The following is an 18,702-nucleotide window of genomic DNA, read 5'->3' as shown; positions in this document are numbered from 1 at the left end:
GTGGCTGGGCCCCACTGACCGTGAGTCAGCCCTCCACTACTGGCCATTATTCCAGTGCATACAGGAAACAGACAGTAAAGGCATTTCCCTGGACTCAGCTTCAGTTTCCTTTGAGAGCAGAGTGAAACATCTTATATGAAAGTTGGGACTGCAGATGACTGCATCTCTGTCCTGTGTTTTTGTTTTGTTTTGTTTTCTGAAAATGTTAAACAAGAGTGGAGGACAAACATCAAGTTACTTATGGTGCTACTTTAAATATCACTGACTGCTCAACTCTCTGTGCTAACAGGAGGTTAATGGTGCAGATAAACTGCAAATGAGATAAGCCACATGTTACTTGTAGGTAGCTTGGGGGAACATGTACAGGTTTTTTTTGCAGCAACTTCTCTTTCTCATCAGATCTGTACGTTTGATTTAGATGTATATTAAGAACATATGTCCACCCAAGTATCCACCAACAGAAGTGGGAGTTGGTGAGTTAGGGAGGAGAGGAGGAGGAGTAAAGGGGGATCTCACCTATTTGCCCCAGCTCATCTGCCAGAAGCTGGATTTTAGCAGCCAGGAAATACGATGCGGCACAAGGGATGGCCCATCAAGTTAGTGACTGCAGTTCAGTCTCTGTTATGAGCCCTGAAGGGGACCAGAGGCAGAACAGGGGTGAGCTGGTGGTGAACATCTTCCTAGTAAGAGAGCACTCTTCATGAGCAAACCGGGCTGATTATCAGTTTGCAGGAGGCAAAGATCTTACTACTTCCTTGCTTTCTGGCCCAGTGCTTAACCACTTCCCCCAATTTTCTACTCTGTCCTTTGGAGTTGCCACGATTTAACCAGCAAACTCACCTAAATCCTGTCCTCTGAGCTCTCCTTCTGTCTGTCACCCTTCAGCTCTTCAGAGTGATGGCTATTTATTTCCTCACACTCCCATGTACCTTGGGGAACCATTACCACTCCCAGATCCTTATTTATCCTGGTTCTTCTGAAAAAAAATAATTTTTTTTAAACACCCTTTGAGGCTCATGGCATCTGCTCTACGCCCATCCTTTCTCTGTTCTCATTGCTGTGTCCTCTCCAAACTTCCCTTCATTCAACGCCATCCTGTTTTCATCTCCGTATCAAGACCCACCACCAGGGTCCACATGGCCAACCCTGCCAACATCATGGCCTTTCCTACTCCTTGGCGTGCTCCTCCTCTCTGGTACTCTAGCCATCCACTCCCAGAGTCACACCTTGGCCACTGTCAGGACTATCAGAACTGCTCTGCGGACTGAAGCATCAGTTCAGACATCTCGTCCTCTGACCTTCTCAGCTCGCTAATCCAACTCCACCCACTACAACTCTTCGTTCTCACCGGGAAGGACCTCCACCTCTACTTTCAGTCTCTCCTTTTTTTACTTTCTATTTCCTTACATTCCAAACAAAGTCCATTATTTCAACATTTTCTAGTACTCCTTTACCTTTTTGGGATTTGCGCCCCCTCTGGCAAGCCCCCAACTACCTACTTTCTCTAGGACTACATCGGAGCAGCCCAGTACTTCTAAAGAAAGATACACAGCAGGGCAGATTGATCACCAACTTCAAATAGATCACCAGCACCACCTGGGAACCTTTCTTTCTTTCTCTGGTCAACCAGTATTTCCACTCTCCATAACATCCACCTATCTGAGTAGCTTCCTCCGTGGACCTTTCCTTAACAATCATCAAATGAAATTTTTTTCACCTTTACAGAGAAATTAGAAGCCATCAGACAGGAACTCCCCTTATTTCTGATTCCACACATAAAAACCAACTAACATCTATCCCCTTTCACTCCTCTTTCTATCCTGTTACATCCTCTTTAAATACAATTCTCTCACCTGTGCTTTAAACCCTGGTCCTTCCCACTCTGAAATTCCAGATCAATTATTCCTTCTCTCTTCTCTATATTCAACTTTCCCTCTCAACTAGATCCTTCCAATAAGCTTTTAATTACTCTCAAGTTTTTTAAGCAAATAAACAATAAAGTAAAACCTCAGGCATATCCCCTTCCACCTACCACCTTATCTCACACCTCCTTCGCAAGACAAACTCCTGAAAAGGCTTGTCTACCCTCATAATCCTCATGATCCTATATTCCATCCCTATGGCATGAATCCATCCAGTCTGCTTTCTATCTTATCACACCACCAGTTACTTCTCGTTAGAATAGCTTTGGTCTGCACTAAGTCTCTTTGGTACTTTCTTATATGCTCTGTCTCTTTGCTCATGAATTCTTCCCCTGACCTCAGTGAGCATCTTTATGACCATCACTTTGAACTCCTTATCAGGTAAATCACTTAGCTCTGTTTCATTAAGGTCTGTTTCTGAAGTTTTATCTTGTTATTTTGTTTGGAATATATTTCTCTGTTTCTTCATTTTCCTTGACTTTCTGTGTTGGTTTCCGTGCAATAGATAAGACAGCCACTTCTCCCAGTCATGAAGGAGTGATCCTACATAGGAGATGGAACTTACTATTCAGCCCAGCCCTAACTGCTGTTTCTCTCTTAAACCCTTGAGACTGTCCAAGCTGCCTTCGTAGTTCTTAGTGTCTCCCAGTAGCTGAGGGTGTGCCAAGACCACCAGTGTCCCAAAGAGGAGGATCTCAGCCAGCACCCAGATGCAGCCTGGTTGGAAGCTGGACCCTCAAGAGGCAGTTTTTAAAGTATGCAAACAGACCTCTTTCAGGGGAAGACTAGGAGATGGGCCTTTCTGTCTGTTCCCCTATGCTGAGGGAACAGCCAGATAAGAACAGTTTCTTTATTTGTTACAGTCCTGTGGGACCTGTGAATATACGCTCTGCTGGCTACCAGGGCCAGGCAATCCAGTGGCGTGTCTCCTGAGCAGCAGCCATAGGGGCTGGGGCATCAGAAGTATGAGTGAAGTCTTTTGGGGGAGATACCTGCGACCTGGGGACAGGCAGAGAGAGAGTGCAACTTTGGCACCTGCCAGCATCTCCAGTCTCTGCAGAGGATTGCAGAGATTTGTGTTACATTAGGAGCCTGACCCTCAGATCGCAGCTTTTAAGATAAGCAAACGGGTCTCTTTCATGGAAAGACCGGGAAATGCTGCCTCTGTGCCGAGCAGGGGCAGAAGGTGAGAGAGGGGATTGGCCACTGCGAGTCCTCAGGATCCAACGGAAGCTAGGAGTTGTGAGTTTCCTCCCCACTGTACGCTGCGGGGCTGGGGGTGGGGGTTCTGGTGAGACTGTGCCTCAATCTCTCCCACCCACCTTTATGTGGCTGACTTTTTCTCATTCACCCAGTATATAGGAGTTGCTCAGCTAGTTTCTGTATTTCTCTCAGAGGGAATTGTTCCATATGTAGCTATAGTATTGGTGTGTCCATGGAAGGAAGGAAGTTCGGGAGCCTCCTTTGTCACCATCTTGAACTGGAACTGGCCTACACTAAATCTGACCTTTCCAGTCCTGTCTTTTTCGACCTTTCATCAGCGTTGACTTTTCCTTTGGCTGCCATTTTGCTCTAACGGTTTTCCTAGCCTTCTGTAGCCATTCTCTCTCTTTCTAATAAAGAGAGCCTCATCCTACAACACCAGCCATTACATGTTGACCTTCCTTAGGGCTCAGTCCTGGTTTTCTGAGCTTCTCACTCTGGCAAGCTCATCCATATCCATGATTTTGATTAGCATCTATAAATACATGACTCCCAAATCCTATCTCGAGCCCAGTCCAGGGCCATATATTCCACTGTCTACTTAACCTCTTCTTTTATCTCAAAAGACGAGTCAAACGGGACATGTCCAAAAGTGAACTCATGATCTTACCACCCATTCCCTTACCCCGTTATTTGTCTGAAACTGATTTTCACAGTAATTGCAAACAGTCCTATGTGTCACTGCACAGCTCCAGGAGAATCCATTCACATAGGCTATAACGTGAATGGTGCCCTCTTGGAGTTAAACAATATGGTGACCCTATTTTCCAGTGTTTCCTTCTCAGGAAATAGCACATCTAAAATTGTACAAGCCAAACACCTAGCAGTCAAAAACATGAAAAACTAAAAACTGGAGTTCACATTCCTCTCTCTCTCTCTCTCCCCTCCAGCTCATCTAAACAGTCACTGCTTCCCACTCATTTAATCTCTTACATTGCCCTTAAATGAATCCACTTCTTACCAAACCCAAAACCACCACTCTAATCCAAGTTACCATTACCTCTGGTCTGAATTATTGCAGCAGACTCCTAACAGTGCTCTCCCCTCATCTTTTCCTATTTTATTCTATCTCATTCTCCTCATTGGAGCCAGAGTAATCTTTTCAAATGCTAATTTTAGTAGCTTGAGACCTTTAAATTTCTTTCTTTACAATGAAAACTTCCTAACGTAGCCTACAAGATCTTTTCTGATCTAGCCCCTACCTACTTCTCCAGTCTCACTTTGCATCACGTTCCCCTCATTTTCTCAGCTCCACACCTACCAACCTTCTTTCAGTTCCCAGCTTTCTCCATACTCTGTTCCACAGCAGGAGCTTTGAACATGCTATTTTCTTCATCTGCAGTCTCTTCCTTCCCCCTCTTTACCTCTTAACTCTATCAATCTACTTCTATTTAATTCTTCAAATTTTTTTTCTCGGTATTTTCTTTTTATTTGTTCAATTTTCACAATAATGAATTGATTTCTGGTCATTCTCAGAAGATGACCAAATTTTTTGTCTGCAAATATTATAAACTCATGGACTTAAGCATAATTTATGGATTTCAATCCAATGTAAACTTATCCTTATTAAAGCTCAAATTGTCCTGTCTTGGACCATTGACTTCTCCTTTCAATTTGTCTTCTAAGTTATATATCTACGTACAGCTGTATCTATCTGTCTATTGATGTGTGTGTGTGTGTGTGTGTGTGTGTGTGTGTGTGTGTGTGTGTGTGTGTGTTTGTATAAAACCCTTGTAGTCTTTGATAATTTATTTTATTATTTTTTAATGGAGGTACTGGGGATTAAACCCAGGACCTTATACATGCTAAGCATAAGTTCTACCACTGAGCTATACCCTCCCCACTAATTTTTCACATTTTAAAATATTTATCTTTTCCCAATGGGGGCATTTTTTGACCCAATTCACCAGGTTAAATCCTGCGATGAGCTTTCATTGCATTGTATACCTCTCCTACTCAGTTCTTATCACAAGTTCAATTATATATTTATTTTCTCATTAGTTGATTAATTACTATGTCCCCACTAAAATGTAAGCTGTCTAAGGATGAAGACCATGTCTATTGTTCCTCATTATTGTTTTCCCAGCACCTAGCACAGTACTGCATACATCAGATGCTTTGTTAAGTTAGTGGACTTTCGAGAAGGAAGAGATTCACTGGAACTAGATTAAGCTTGTAACCACTGAGGAGGAAGATCAGACTAAGGGGACTGGGGACCTGGGGAAATACTGCAAACAAATAATTATGGTTTAAAAGGGAACTGAAAACTAAAGTCAGGTACCAGGACAACAAACAGAAAACAGCACAATGTTTGGCTTAAGAAATACATCCACTCTGAAGGGGGGCACTCATGCAGAGTCCCAGGTGAAGACGCAGATGTCTGGACCTTGGCTGAAAGTAGCACCTAATTAAGTGTGCACACACACACACACACACACACACACACACACGCACATCTGGTTGACCCTCAGGTGCCTCAAATTCTATGTGCCCAACACACATGCCCTCTAAAGTGTATTTCCTTCTGAACTTCCTATTGTCAGTGAATGAGGATACCATCCTCAGAGTTACCTCATCTTAAAACTTAGGAGACAGCCCTTATTCTAACATATTTGTCAAACCCTACAGCTTAACAATCACCACGATTGATCCAGTCTAACTCCTAAATATACTCTAGATTTAGCCACTTCTCCCCATTTCTCCAGCCATGAATTAATTAAAACCCTCATCATAGTTGATTATTACAAAAACCTCCTAACTGGCTTTTCTCCCTCCATATGAGTAATTCCCATTTATCCACTCCTCACACTACAATCAGAATCGTCCTTCTAAAATGACAGCTCTGTATCAGACCTCTGAAACTCCCTCTTGCCTTCAGACTAAAATCCACACTCTGTAGCTTGAATAAAGCTGCCTTTCTCATCCCCAACAACCTGTGCTGCCTCACCTCTAGCCACTGGGCCTACACCTAAGCTCTAGTCATGCTCAAGTAGTTTTAGATACAGACTGTCTGGGGCTGATCTTAAGATTTTCTCATGTTCCATGCCTTGTAAATGCATCTCCCTTGGCCTGAAACATGATGCCCACCTAGTCGCTTTCACCACTCCCAGGCGTTTTTATCTAATTAACTTACAATAACACTCCTAATCTTACTCATATCCAGCTAACTCCTACCCATACTCAGTTCAAAAGTCACCTCCACTGGGAAGCCTTCCCCATGCCTGGCTCCCATAGTACCTTGTGACTCCCCCTCTCATTATACTGATCACTTTCACTGTCTGTTTTCCTCTCTGGTCAGCCTCAAGCACTAAGAGGTAGACATCCTGAGGGTAGACAAGATGTCTCATTAATCCTACTACTCACTGACAGAGAACAATGGCCTTGTAGCCAGCTATTTGAATATTATTTGACTAAATAAGTTAACAACCAAAATAAGTGAACGATGACTTTTAATGACTTTTTTTCTCTTATTTCAGTCCCCGTACTTACCTGGTTGCTGCCATCCTCTTTCTCCTGATGCTCCTGTTCCTCAGTCTTCTAGCTCTGAGCTACTTGTATTATTATCTGAGGATTTACAGTGCATTTATTGATGTACCACTTCACAACCCTGAAACAAAACAAAAGAATGATTAAGAAAAATGGAAGTTTATTGACTACAAATGTATGTATGTAGAGGGAGTGTCTCTATCCTTATATTGAGAGTATAAGTTTGACTAGGAACTACTAAGTATAAGTGCATAGTAAGTATCACCAAATTCAAAATCTGAAAAGTGTTCTTAAATTACTCAAAACAAAACTATTTTTGTATATAATGCATGTTATTAAATTAATCCTTAGTGTGTTTACATTTATCTTAATGTAGTCTATGTACTTTTATATGGCTTAAAGAAAAAAAAAACTTTAAACCACCTAAATTTGGCTATTACAATCTTTCCTAAGAATGAAAGTAAATTTTTGAAAATATAAGTGTGTCAAATGTTATTATTTTGCATAAGACTTTTCATATGAAACCTTATATGGCTGAAGTTAACTTATGTATAAAAGACTTCATAATGTATATAAATTTCAATAGTCTGTAAAAGGTATTTCAGAAGTTTCTCTAATGGTAGATTCACATATGAGATACACACCTTATTATATTGGAAAATAGGAAACTGATGCTCTAAGTCTGAATTTTAAGTTTTCAAATTTGATTTTGATGCTCAAAATAAGCTTCTTCATTTGTCCAAATGTGATCACAGCTTTCTAAACAACTAGTATTTGAACAGTCAGGATCTAACTAGAGAAGGAGAATCAGTAGAAGTGTGTGAGTGTGTGTGTGAGTGTGTGTGAGTCTGTGTGTAAAGAGATTTATTTAAAGGAACTGGCTTATGGGGAGAGAACGCAGGAGACAGAGGGTGTGCTGAGCTTTAGCTGTGCTGGGCCCAGCCAGGGTGGAGGTACCCTAGTCCATGTTCTTCACTCTCTCCATGGACTTACTTAAATTCATAAATCGGCTCCTTTTTCCTCAAACAAACAAACAAAAAAATTGGCTTATGTGATTGTAGAGGCTGGGTAAACGAGTCTGAAATCCATGCACAGACATCACGAATGAAAGATCAGAAGTCAAATGGAACTCCAAGGGCACAGACCAAAACTATTATCTACAAATAGGATTTCTTACTTTACTAAGATCAGGAACAAGACAGGGATACCTGCTATTAATCACTGTTTTGAAGGTTCTGACATTACAAGAGGGAAGTAAAATAACCATTATAAATGCTTGGGAAAAGGAAATAAAATCCTCTCTTTCAACAGTAAGATTGAAAGGAAACCCAAAATTAGAAACAAGAATTACTCAAATAAGATCATTAGATGGCTCAAGATGAGACAAATATTTAAAATTTAAAACCTTGCTTTTAAAAGTTACATGAAAAACCTGAAAGAAATCTGAAAAAGCAATACCTTTTCTCTATAATAGTTTAACAGTTGGCAACAGAAATAAACTATAATTTATTGTAGTGGCAAACTACATAGAATTAAACTTAATATGAAAGGTGTATGACCTACATGAGAAGCATCGTTAAAATCTTTATTGAAAGGGTGAAACAAGACCTGAAATATGTGACAGAGAAAAGAAAGAAAACAACCAAACACAAAATGAGCAAAACACATGGTCATTTCACAGAAGAGCACATCCAAACAGCCAACAAATACAATAAAAACAACTATTTCTTAGTGTTTACTATGTGCCAGAAATTATTCTAGTAATTTATGGAATCCTCTTCAACAACTTTATGTGATTGGAACTACTATTATCCCATTACAGAGATGAGGAAACTCGTACAGAGAGGGTAAATAATTTTTTAAGGTCACACAGTTGGTAAGTGAAGTCTCACAAGGTTTTGCTAAATGAGAACAGTGAGCTACAGGGAAGTACTTATACTATGATCCTATTATATAAACAAAATGAAAGCTCTGTGCATGAGAACCAGAGAAAAGTATGGAAGGATACACACCATTTGTGTACATCATGTGCACGTGTGCTTGTGTATGTCTGTCCACTGTGGGAGGGGGAGAGGGGATGTGTCCAGAGATGTAGAGAGGAAAGGATATAAACAAACCCCTCAAAACTGTGGAAGCAGCAAACAACAGAAAAATAGCATGCATATTTTTCTCTTTATGTAAATTGATGTGTCTGTGCATAAAGACAAATGGAAGGATGTTAGTCACAAAACTCAAAATGATGTAGTTCCAGGTGATATTTGCTTTCTTACTGTGGTTTCCTACTACACTAAAGTTATACTACTTAATTAATCATAAAAAGTCTCTTGTCACTGTGAACAAACAAATGGGAATTAAAGAAGTAGAGACAGCAAGTATAAACTCTTTCAAGGAGTTCTTTTTTTCCGTGATAGGGAGCAAAGAAATGGAGGGCAACTGGAGGCAGAGGTGAGGTCAGGAAGGTGTTACTGAGTACTGATAGGAATGATCCAGTGGCTAGGGAAAACTGATGATCCAGGGGAGAGAGGGGGTAACTGCTGAACCAAAATCCTTGAGTAGGCAAAACAAAACCAGATCAAGTGCTGAAATTGAACATTTCATCCACTGTTATAGGAGGGAAGCCAGAGTTCATGGGTACTGATGTAGGTAGGCTGGTAGGAAGATGGGTGGTTTGTGGCAGACCTCCTACTGCAGGAGTGTAATTGACCCAGCACATGAGCTGCTGCCCCCTGAAATTCACCACCACATTGCACCAAGGCCACACCCCCCAAGCCACTACCCCTCCGATGACTGAGTGTGCTGGGGATACTTCCACAGATGAGACACCTGCCAGCCTGCCTCAAGGACTCCTGAAGTCTCATGTTGCACAGCAGTTAAGGACACCTCCACTCTCACACACACACACACACACACACACACACACTCACTTTCTCTGTGTGTGTGTGTGTGTCTGTCTGTCTGTCTCTCTCTCTCTCTCTCAATGTGGGTCAGATGATTCTCCCTACCTTCCACAACTTCCTATTTCCTTTCAGACAAGTATTTCCCCTAATAAAATTGTTGCACATTCAGTCTGATGTTGGTGACTGTTTCTCAGAGAACCTGGACTGACAGAGGTGGTAATTCGAGTGGTCTAAGAAAACAAATGTTTGGAGGGGACTTGAGACTGGCTCACCCAGCACCCTGCAGGCAGAGATAGCACCAACCTGGAGGGTTTGTGGGACACAAACAGTTCCTGGTTCAAGGTGGTGGTTCAGTTGCTAAAGCTTTTATTGATGGTGACTTGGGGAAATGTCCTGGTGGAGGGGAGTGTTACGGCAGGTACAATGGAGCAAGCATTTGAACATAGGGATAAAAAGACAGTGACGTTTGCTGGTTACTGCTAAATTATATATATAATTGACATATAACATTGTGTAAGTTTAAGGTATACAGGTGTTGATTTGATACATTTATATATTGCAATATGATTATCACCATGGTGTAAGCGAACACCTCACTATGGACAATTAAATGCTGACAAAATGGAAAAGTTAAGAGAAATGGATAAATTCTTAGGAACATGCCATTTCCCAAGACTGAACCAGGAAGAAATTGAAAATAAGAACAGGCCAATTACCACTAATTAAAGTGAATCAGTATTAAAAATAAAATTCCCAACAAACAACAGTCCAGGACCACAGGCTTCACAGGTGAATTCTACCAAACATTTAGTAAACAGTTAACTTAACATCTATCCTTTTCAAACTATTCCAAAAAATTGCAGAAGGAATGGTTCCAAATTCATTTTATAAGGCCGGTATCATCCTGATACCAAAACCAGACAAAATTATCACACACACACACACACACACACACACACACACACACACACAAAGTTACAGGCCAATATCACTGATGAACATAGATGCAAAAATCCTCAACAAAATATTAGCAAACCAAATTCAACAATACATTATAAGGATGATACACAATGATCAAGTGAGTTTTATCCCAAGGGTGCAAGGATGATTCAATATTCATAAATCAATCAATGTGGCACACCACTTTAACAAATTGAAAAATAAAAATCCTATTTTAAAGCATAAAAACATCTCCATAGATGCAAAAAAAGCTTTTAATAAAATTCAACATCTACTTATGATACAAACTTTCAACAAAATGGAGACAGAGGGAACATACCTCAACATAATAAAGGCCATATAAGACAAGCCCACAACTAACATCATACATACTCAACAGAACAGGACAAGGATGCCCACTCATCACTTTTATTCAAGATAGAATTGGAAGTCCTAGCCACAGCAATCGGATAAGAAAAAGAAATAAAGGAATCCAAATTGGAAAAGAAAACATAAACCTGTCACTGTTTGCAGACGACAAAATACTATATGGAAAATTCTAAAGATGCCACCAAAAACAAACAAACAAAACAAAAAACTATTATAACTAGTAAATGAATTCAATAAGTTGCAGGATACAAAATTAGTACACTGAAATCTGTTGCATTTTTCTATAGCATTTTCTATACACTAACAACTATCAGAAAAAGAAATTAATAAATTAATTCTATTTATAATTGCATCAAAAAGAACAAATTATCTAGGAGTAAATCTAAGCAAAAAGGTAAAGACCTACACTTGGAAAACTGTAAGACTTTGTAGAAGATGACACAAACAAATGGAAAGATTTACCTTGCTCATGGATTGAAAGAATTAATGTTGTTATAATGACCATACTATTATTCAAGGTAATCTACAGATTCAATGCAAGCCCTATCAAAATACCAATGACATTTTTCACAGAACTGGAACAAATAATTCTAAAATTTGTTTGGAAACACAAAAGATCTTGAATAGCTCCGCCCAAAAAAACCTTGAGAAGAATCACTCCCTGACTTCAGACTACACTACAAAGCTACAATAATCAAAACAATATGGTACTGGCACAAAAACAGAACACAGATCAATGGAACAGGATATCGATCCCAGAAATAAACTCATGCTTACATGGTTATTTACCCTATGATAAAGGAGAAAACAATATACGATGGGGGAAAAATAGCTTCTTCAATAAATGGTGTAGGGAAAACTGGACAGCTACATGCAAAAGAATCAAACTGGACTACTTTCTCATACCATCCTCAAAAATAAGCCCAAAATGGATTAAAGACTTAAATGTAAGAGCTGAAACCATAAAATTCCTTGAAGAAAACATAGGTAATATACTCTTTGACATCAATCTTAGCAATATTTTATAGGACAGGTCTCCTCAGGCAAGGGCAGCAAAAGCTAAAAATAAACAAATGGGAGTACTTCAAACTAAAAAGCTTTTGCACAGTGCAGGAACTAGCAACAAAGTGAAAAGGTAGGTTACTGAATAGGAGAAGATATTTGTAAATCATACATCTAATAAGGGGTTAATCTCCAAAATATCCCAAGAACTCATAAAACTCAACATCAAACAAAACAAACAACCTGATTAAAAAATTGGCAGAGGACCTGAATATACATTTTCCAAAAAGGACACACTGATGGCCAAGAGGCACATGAAAAGATGCTCAACTTCACCAACCATCAGGGAAATGCAAATCAAAACCACAATGAGATAGCACCTCTCATCTGTCAGAATGGCCATCACTAAAAGGATAATAAATTATAAGTGCTGGCAGTATGTGGAGAAAAGAGAACCCTCATGATTGGTTGGTGGGAATGTAAATGGGTACAGCACTATGGAAAACAGTATGGAGGTTCTTGAAAAAAATTAAGAATAGAACTATCATATGATTCAGCAATGTTGCTTCTGGTCTTTTCCCAAAGAAAACAAAAACAATCATTTAAAAAGGTATACACACCCCAAGTTCACTGCAGCATTATTTATTATATACAATAGGAAACAGTATTGTATACAATAGGAAAGATATGGAAGCAATCTGAGTGTCCATTAATGGATGAATGGATAAAGATGTGTGTATGCGTGTGTGTGTGCGCATGTGTATACACACACACACACACGTATATAGTGGACTATTACTCATTAAAAAAACTTGCCATTTGTTACAATATGGATGGACCTAGAAGGTATTATACTTAGTGAAATAAGTCAGAGAGAGAAAGACAAATACTGTACGGTTTCACTTACATGTGGAATCTAAAAAACAAAACAAATGAACAAATCAAAACAAAAACAGACTCATAAGTACAGACAATAAATGGGTGGTTAACAAAGGGGAGGGGCTGGGGAATGGACAAAATAGGAAGGGGATTAAGCAGTACAAACTTTCAGCTATAAAATAAATAAGTTACAAGAATGTAATGTACAGCATGGGGAATACAGTCAATAATATTGGAATAATTTTTTATGGTGACAGATGGTAACTAGACATATCAAGGTGATCATTTTGTAATTTATAAAAATATCAAATCACTATGTTGTGCATCTGAAAGTAATAGAATATTGTAAGTCAGTTATACTTCAATAGTTTTTAAAAAGACAGCTGGATTCACTTCATCGCTACAACGCAGTTCAGATAGCAATAAGTTTCAAATTTTATTTTCCTTGATGATGCTCTGAACACTTAGGTCTCCCTTCAGGATTGTGTAGGTTGTAATTGTCTGTGTAGGTTGTAATGAGGCTACTCTCTCAGTTTTGAATCCACCTTTCTAGTCGCTGAGGCCAGGCAAACGACATTTCCGCTCTCCACCTGGCTCCCTGGTAGGTTTCTCTAGTACCGGGTACCGCACCAGAAGGATGCTGGCAGCAGGAAGAGGAAGAGGACTTCTCGTTTCCCACCTTTCCTGTCAGCGAGAACTTAGTCATGCTTCTTCATCCCAGCAGGGGCAGCAGATTTCAGGAGCAATGGTTGATGTCCAGCTGGAAGTTTTTAAAAATTTCCAGGACCCACGTCATTGTGCCCCTCAGAGGCACCAGCAGCAGCAGCCTGCCAAACTTCTCTCTTCAGGGTTTTGGATTCCACCTCAACAGGGCTCTCCTCCAAGCTTTAAAACTTTAAATCCCAAACTCTTTGTTCCCCCAGGCCTCAGGGTGATAGCTGCTTCTGGTGCTTACAACCTCCCTGATAACTTCGTGTTCCTTTTTTTTTTTTTTCCAGCCCCCAGTACCCCATTTACAATTCTTTATATTAAATTTTCTTTGTTAATATTACTGGAATCGTTTCTTCTTCCCGACAACCACCCCAAATAAATCTCCTTATTCTGCTCCACCACTACTTGTGCCCTTCAACGTAAATTATAAATTAATGAATAAACACATACTTTTTTCTGTTTTCCACTTGTTTGTAAGCTTCATGAGGGCAGGAGTCATGTGTTTTATCACAGAGTGCTAGTGGTACACAGTGGGTGACACCTAGAAGGTACTCATTTAATACTTGTTCGATGAATCAATGAGTGAATGGATAATTTCAGTTATTGGTGGCTTGATACCTAAATTCCATGAGCAATTTATCATCAGTGAATTCAATTTTGTACCTGATTAACTTCAAGTGACCTTGAGACATCCTACACAGTGGGCAGAATAATAGCTCCCCAAAGATGTCCACATCCAATTCCCTAGAACCTGCAAATACATTACTTCACATAGGAGAAAAAAAAAAAAAAAAAGACTTTGCAGACATGATTAGTTAAGGCTGTTGAGATGACATTATCCTTGATTATCTAGGTGGACCCAATGTAATTACCAGGGTCCTAAGTGAAAGGAGGGAGCAGGAGAGTCAGAGAAGATACAATGCAATAATAGAGGTCAGGGTGATGTGCCCCTGAGTCAAGGAATGAGGGCAGTCTCCAGCAGGTGAAAGACAAGGAAGCAGATTCTCCCCTAGAGTCTCTGGAAAGAACACAGTCCTTGATCTTATCTCAGGGATACCCATTCTTGACTGCTGGCCTCTAGAATTGTTAAGATAATAAGTTTGTGTTGTGTTGTTACAAACCACTAAGTTTGTGGTCATTTGTTACAGCAGCAATTAAAAAACAAATACACCTGGTGGAGAAGTCCAACAGGCTGCGGGTTATGCTGGCCTGGTGCTCAAAAGAGAGATAGGGACCAGAGATGGGGGCATCAGACTTTTCAGCACACATGCAATAGTTACAGCTGTGAGAGTAGCTGAGATCACAAAGGACAAAGCGAGTGTTTAGAGTAACAGGTGAAATGAACCAGTGGTTTGAGCCCTCAGTAAGAGGTGTTATGAGATGTTAATGGATAGTGCCTTTCCCCACACCTGCATTTTGTTCAGTTGTATTAGGAAGAGAGGAAGGCAGCAGGGGGAGGGAAGCAAAGCAGCTAGGTACACTAAAAATGAATTTTAGAACCTTGTCCACAACCAGACGACAGACAAATAACAATCAAGCACACAGCATTTACTGTCACTCAACAGTGCCTGGAGATTCCACCCTATTTCCTCAGGATATTTGTTTCCCCTATTTTACACCTTCTCTCTTTTCAAATTCCCTACACCCCACCCTTCCCCTCTCTGACTCTCCAGTGATCATCCTGCCTCTTATTCACAAGAAAAATCAAAGCAAATCAGAAAAGAATGCCTGCCTTCATTTGTCTTCTGTATCTTCCGCATCATCACTGTGTACCTGCATCTACCTTATAGGCTGTCACTATGGATAAAGCATCCTTCCTACTAAAGGTCAACCCCTCCATTTGTGCATTGGATCTCTTCCCCTTCTTACCTTGCCCTTGGAAACCTCCTCACCCTCTCCATCATCAATTTCTCTCTTTCCACCTACAAGTATATCTTAGTACGTGCCATCTTTAAAATGTCCTCCACTGACTACACAGCCTTATCCCACTATTGACCCAAGTTGCCTATAGTCTCCATTTCTTCTCCTTAAATTCACCTCTCAGACCATTCCAGACAGTCTTTGAATCCCAATCCTCCCCTGAGATTGCTCTTGTCAAGGCTACGTAACCTCCATATTGCTGAATCTTAACACCTGTGGCTTCTGTGTTACCACATTCTCCTCCTGCTTCAGTGATTTGTCTTCCTCTTCTACTTGACCTCTGCATGAAGGGTTCTAGAGCTTTGTCTCTGGCCCCTTTATCTTTGTTAAGCTACATACTTTCCTGAGTCATCCAATCAGTCCCAAAACTTTAGAGTTTATTTATCATGACTGTGACTCTGGTTTTTCCAAATGCCTACCTGATATCATGGGTGTCTAAAAAGTATCTCCAATTTAACATGATCAAACCGTAACTCTTGACCTCCCTCTTCCCAATCGGTTCTTTCCAATTTTCACATCTTATAAATGGCACCACCACCTGCACAATTTTTCAATTCAAATATCTAGAAGTTATCCTTGAGTGTTTCTAACAAACTCAACATCCAATCCATTGGCAAGTCCTGTAGACTCTACTTCCAAAATATTCCAAATCTGATTTCTTCAGTGTCCCCCACTAACCCCAATATCCAAGCCACTTTTTGGTGTGCACTTGTGGAATAGCTTCCTAATGGGTTGAATCAATTAGCTTTGCTGATACCTTTTAATGGGATATCTGTCGGCTGATATCTGTGGGGCTGGCTTTTTGTCATTCAGAGCTCAGCTTAAATAAACCTCACCTGGTAACCAAGACCTTCCTGCTGCACCCAATCTGAGGAAACTTGATCACTTCATCCTATTTTAACTCTTTACAAAGCAAATGTCACCGATACTTTGTCCTCCTTCCCGTTAATTTCTCTATTCCCCAGGATCTACAACACTTCCTGACAAAAGACAGGCACATAACATTTCTGGGGGGAGGGAGGTAAACAAAGTTTATTCCAGGAAGAACAACTCATTGAGATAAAACCGTTTTAAAATTTACATATATGTACCGCTCACTGTTTATAAGAACAGTTGAGAGCTTTAGCTTTTTAAGCTTAGTTATCAAAGGAATAAAGCCAACCACAAAATAAGAATCAACAGAATACAGTAATTCAATCATAAAGCACAGTCAAATGTGCTTACACATGTTCAACTGCAACGTTTTTTTAAATGAACGCAAAAGCACCTACTGTGTTCTAGGATTGTGCTAATCTATGAGTGCTGTACTCTTCCCATCTCAGCAGGTAAGTAGAAAATATAAAATTCCATACTGAGGATTAACTGGATGCACATTGCACCCCTTCCCCCACCCGCCTTTCTCTATTACCCCACCCCTCCCCTTGCAAAAAAAAAAAAAAGAAAAGTGACGAGGGACTTGAAAAACAGGGTCAACGCTATGTTTTCGCCACGCTTCTCTTCATGGAGCTCGACGCAACAGAAACTAACCGTAGCAGCAGCGAAGTGGGTTGCAGGCAGAAGACCTCACCGCCCTCAAGGACGGACAGCAAGGGCTCGAGTGCCGACCGCAAGCACTGCATGCTGGGAGCTGTAGTCTCCCGGGAACGCCTGGCCCGCCGCGCCGGGCCCCCGCAGCATGCTGGGAGCTGTCGTCGACGGCCCCGAGGAAGGACCGCATTACTGACACTCCGCCTCTGCGCTTCCTCACTGCATGCTGGGAACTATAGTCTTTCTGGGACCCTGGTCCTCCCGGGCGGAGAAGGCTGAGACTACGCCATCTTAGGTCCGAGCGCAGCAGAGGAGGCCAGAGCGCAGGCGGGCCCAGCCCCGGCGCCGGCCGGCCCCGCCCCCGGGCGCCTGGCGCCCGCCCCTCGCTCGGGCCACGCCTTCCCCCACGTGTCTGCCGCCGTGGGAGGTGCCTGAGCCGGAGCGGGCTGCCTGCGGTACGACCCCGTAGGCGCGGAGGGTCTAGTCGGCGGCGCCCGGGAGCGACCCGCTTCCCGATGCTCCCGCCCCGGCTGCCGCGGGCCGGGCAGTGCGCTTAGTGCCCGGCTCCGGCCCCCCGAAGCGCCCGCGGGGGTGGGAGCGGCCTCGGGCCCCGCAGAGACCGAGCGGCTGGAGGGCGAGGCGGCGGCCGCCGGGAGGAGGATGGGGGCTAACCAGTTAGTGGTGCTAAACGTGTACGACATGGTGAGTACGGCCCCGGCGGCCCGAGCCCGGCCCAGGCCGGCATCCCTCCGCGGGTCGGCTCGGACCGGCCCCGCGGGTTCCCTGCCTCGCGTCGCCGCCTCCCGCTTAGTTCTTCGGGATGGGGGGAGGGGAGTTTTTTGTTTTTTTTTTTTTAATCCCCGTAAACGTCCTCGCGCGTGTTAGCGTCGCCCGGGCTGCCCCAGGACTTTGCAAGACTCGGTTCTCCTTGAACCTCTCGCTTGCCCCAACTTGGCCCGGACCCTGGGCTGGGCCCGACCGTCCGGCCGACGAGCAGTGTCCTTTCCGCCAAGCTTTCATCGTGGATCGGACTTCCCACTCCAACTGGACTGCGGGGCTGCCCCGTTTCTCCCGCTCCGATTGCCTGCTCTCCCGTCTGTCTCTTCTTCTGCCGAACCATACATCTCTTTTCATGGTGCCCAAGTCTTCAGAAACTCCCAAGCCCCTCTAAGTCCAGAAAGTCACCGCTTGTCGAAGCCAAAGATGAACAGGAGCCAACACCCCCTTGCCCCCAAGGCAACCTCATTAAAATGAATGAGGCTAAAATTTATCCAGAAAATAGCCCAGCTGAATTATTTAGGGATCATAGTGGTGCTCCGCTCCTTTCCTAGATTCTGGAGACCACCTTCCAGGTGATGCAACAGGTATCTGACGTGACCACTGGAGAGGACGGAACGAACTTGTTTATTATGTCATATAACTTTGGAGTACTGCAGGCACATAGAATCGAGTCCAAAGATTGGTTTGCCTTGTAATTGCGGTTGAGATAACCCAGTACAGAATTAACTGTTGCAGTCAGATGCATGCTTAGGTTTGTTTGCTTTTGGTTGATTAGTTTTTGTTTTATAAGGGGTTACCTCTACCTGCAGTGTTTAAAATTTCTTGTAAAATGGATTGACAAGTGAAAAAGTCTCCATCATTGTTTTTGTTGGTTTAAAGATTCAGATGAGCAGAAGTACTAGAGGTCAGGAACCTTGGTTCTCATTCACTTATCTTACCTGTTTATTCCCTTGCATTGTTTTTAAGTTTTTTAATTTACAGTGTAA

The 18,702-nt window shown here is 41.9% G+C and overlaps 2 protein-coding genes and 1 long non-coding RNA gene across 15 annotated transcripts in view; 2 read left to right on the top strand and 1 right to left on the bottom strand.

The window, feature by feature from the left end:
• The window catches only part of CATSPERE (catsper channel auxiliary subunit epsilon), a 98,663-nt gene extending 91,534 nt beyond the window's left edge, over positions 1–7,129 (top strand). Inside the window, exon 21 of the mRNA XM_074351736.1 lies at positions 6,662–7,129. Within this exon, the coding sequence (XP_074207837.1) occupies positions 6,662–6,818 (157 nt within the window). The 3' untranslated portion in view covers positions 6,819–7,129. The remainder of the gene's footprint in view (positions 1–6,661) is intronic.
• Positions 1–17,216, bottom strand: part of LOC123613985 (uncharacterized) — a 107,683-nt gene extending 90,467 nt beyond the window's left edge. For 3 of the 10 annotated variants that reach the window (XR_006721411.2, XR_006721406.2, XR_012501837.1), the window contains exons 1-2: positions 16,937–17,094; positions 6,675–6,792 (exon numbers count right to left, since the gene is read on the bottom strand). This is a non-coding gene — a long non-coding RNA (uncharacterized LOC123613985). Of the gene's footprint in view, positions 1–6,674; positions 6,793–16,936 lie in introns of all 10 variants that reach the window. The other 7 variants (XR_012501838.1, XR_006721410.2, XR_012501840.1 and 4 more) reach the window with 6 other exon arrangements.
• Positions 17,217–17,342: 126 nt separating this feature from the next.
• DESI2 (desumoylating isopeptidase 2) overlaps positions 17,343–18,702 on the top strand; it is a 36,005-nt gene continuing 34,645 nt past the window's right edge. The window contains exon 1 of one of the 4 annotated variants that reach the window (XM_074351731.1): positions 17,343–17,638. Coding sequence is in view for 2 of the 4 variants with exons in the window: in XM_074351733.1 (XP_074207834.1) it covers positions 17,597–17,638 (42 nt within the window). In the remaining 2 variants the exon portion in view is untranslated. The remainder of the gene's footprint in view (positions 17,639–18,702) is intronic. The other 3 variants (XM_074351727.1, XM_074351733.1, XM_074351730.1) reach the window with 3 other exon arrangements.

Source organism: Camelus bactrianus, chromosome 23 (genome assembly GCF_048773025.1).
Source record: "Camelus bactrianus isolate YW-2024 breed Bactrian camel chromosome 23, ASM4877302v1, whole genome shotgun sequence".
Lineage (NCBI taxonomy): Eukaryota > Metazoa > Chordata > Mammalia > Artiodactyla > Camelidae > Camelus > Camelus bactrianus.
This window is presented reverse-complemented; position numbering and strand designations above follow the sequence as displayed.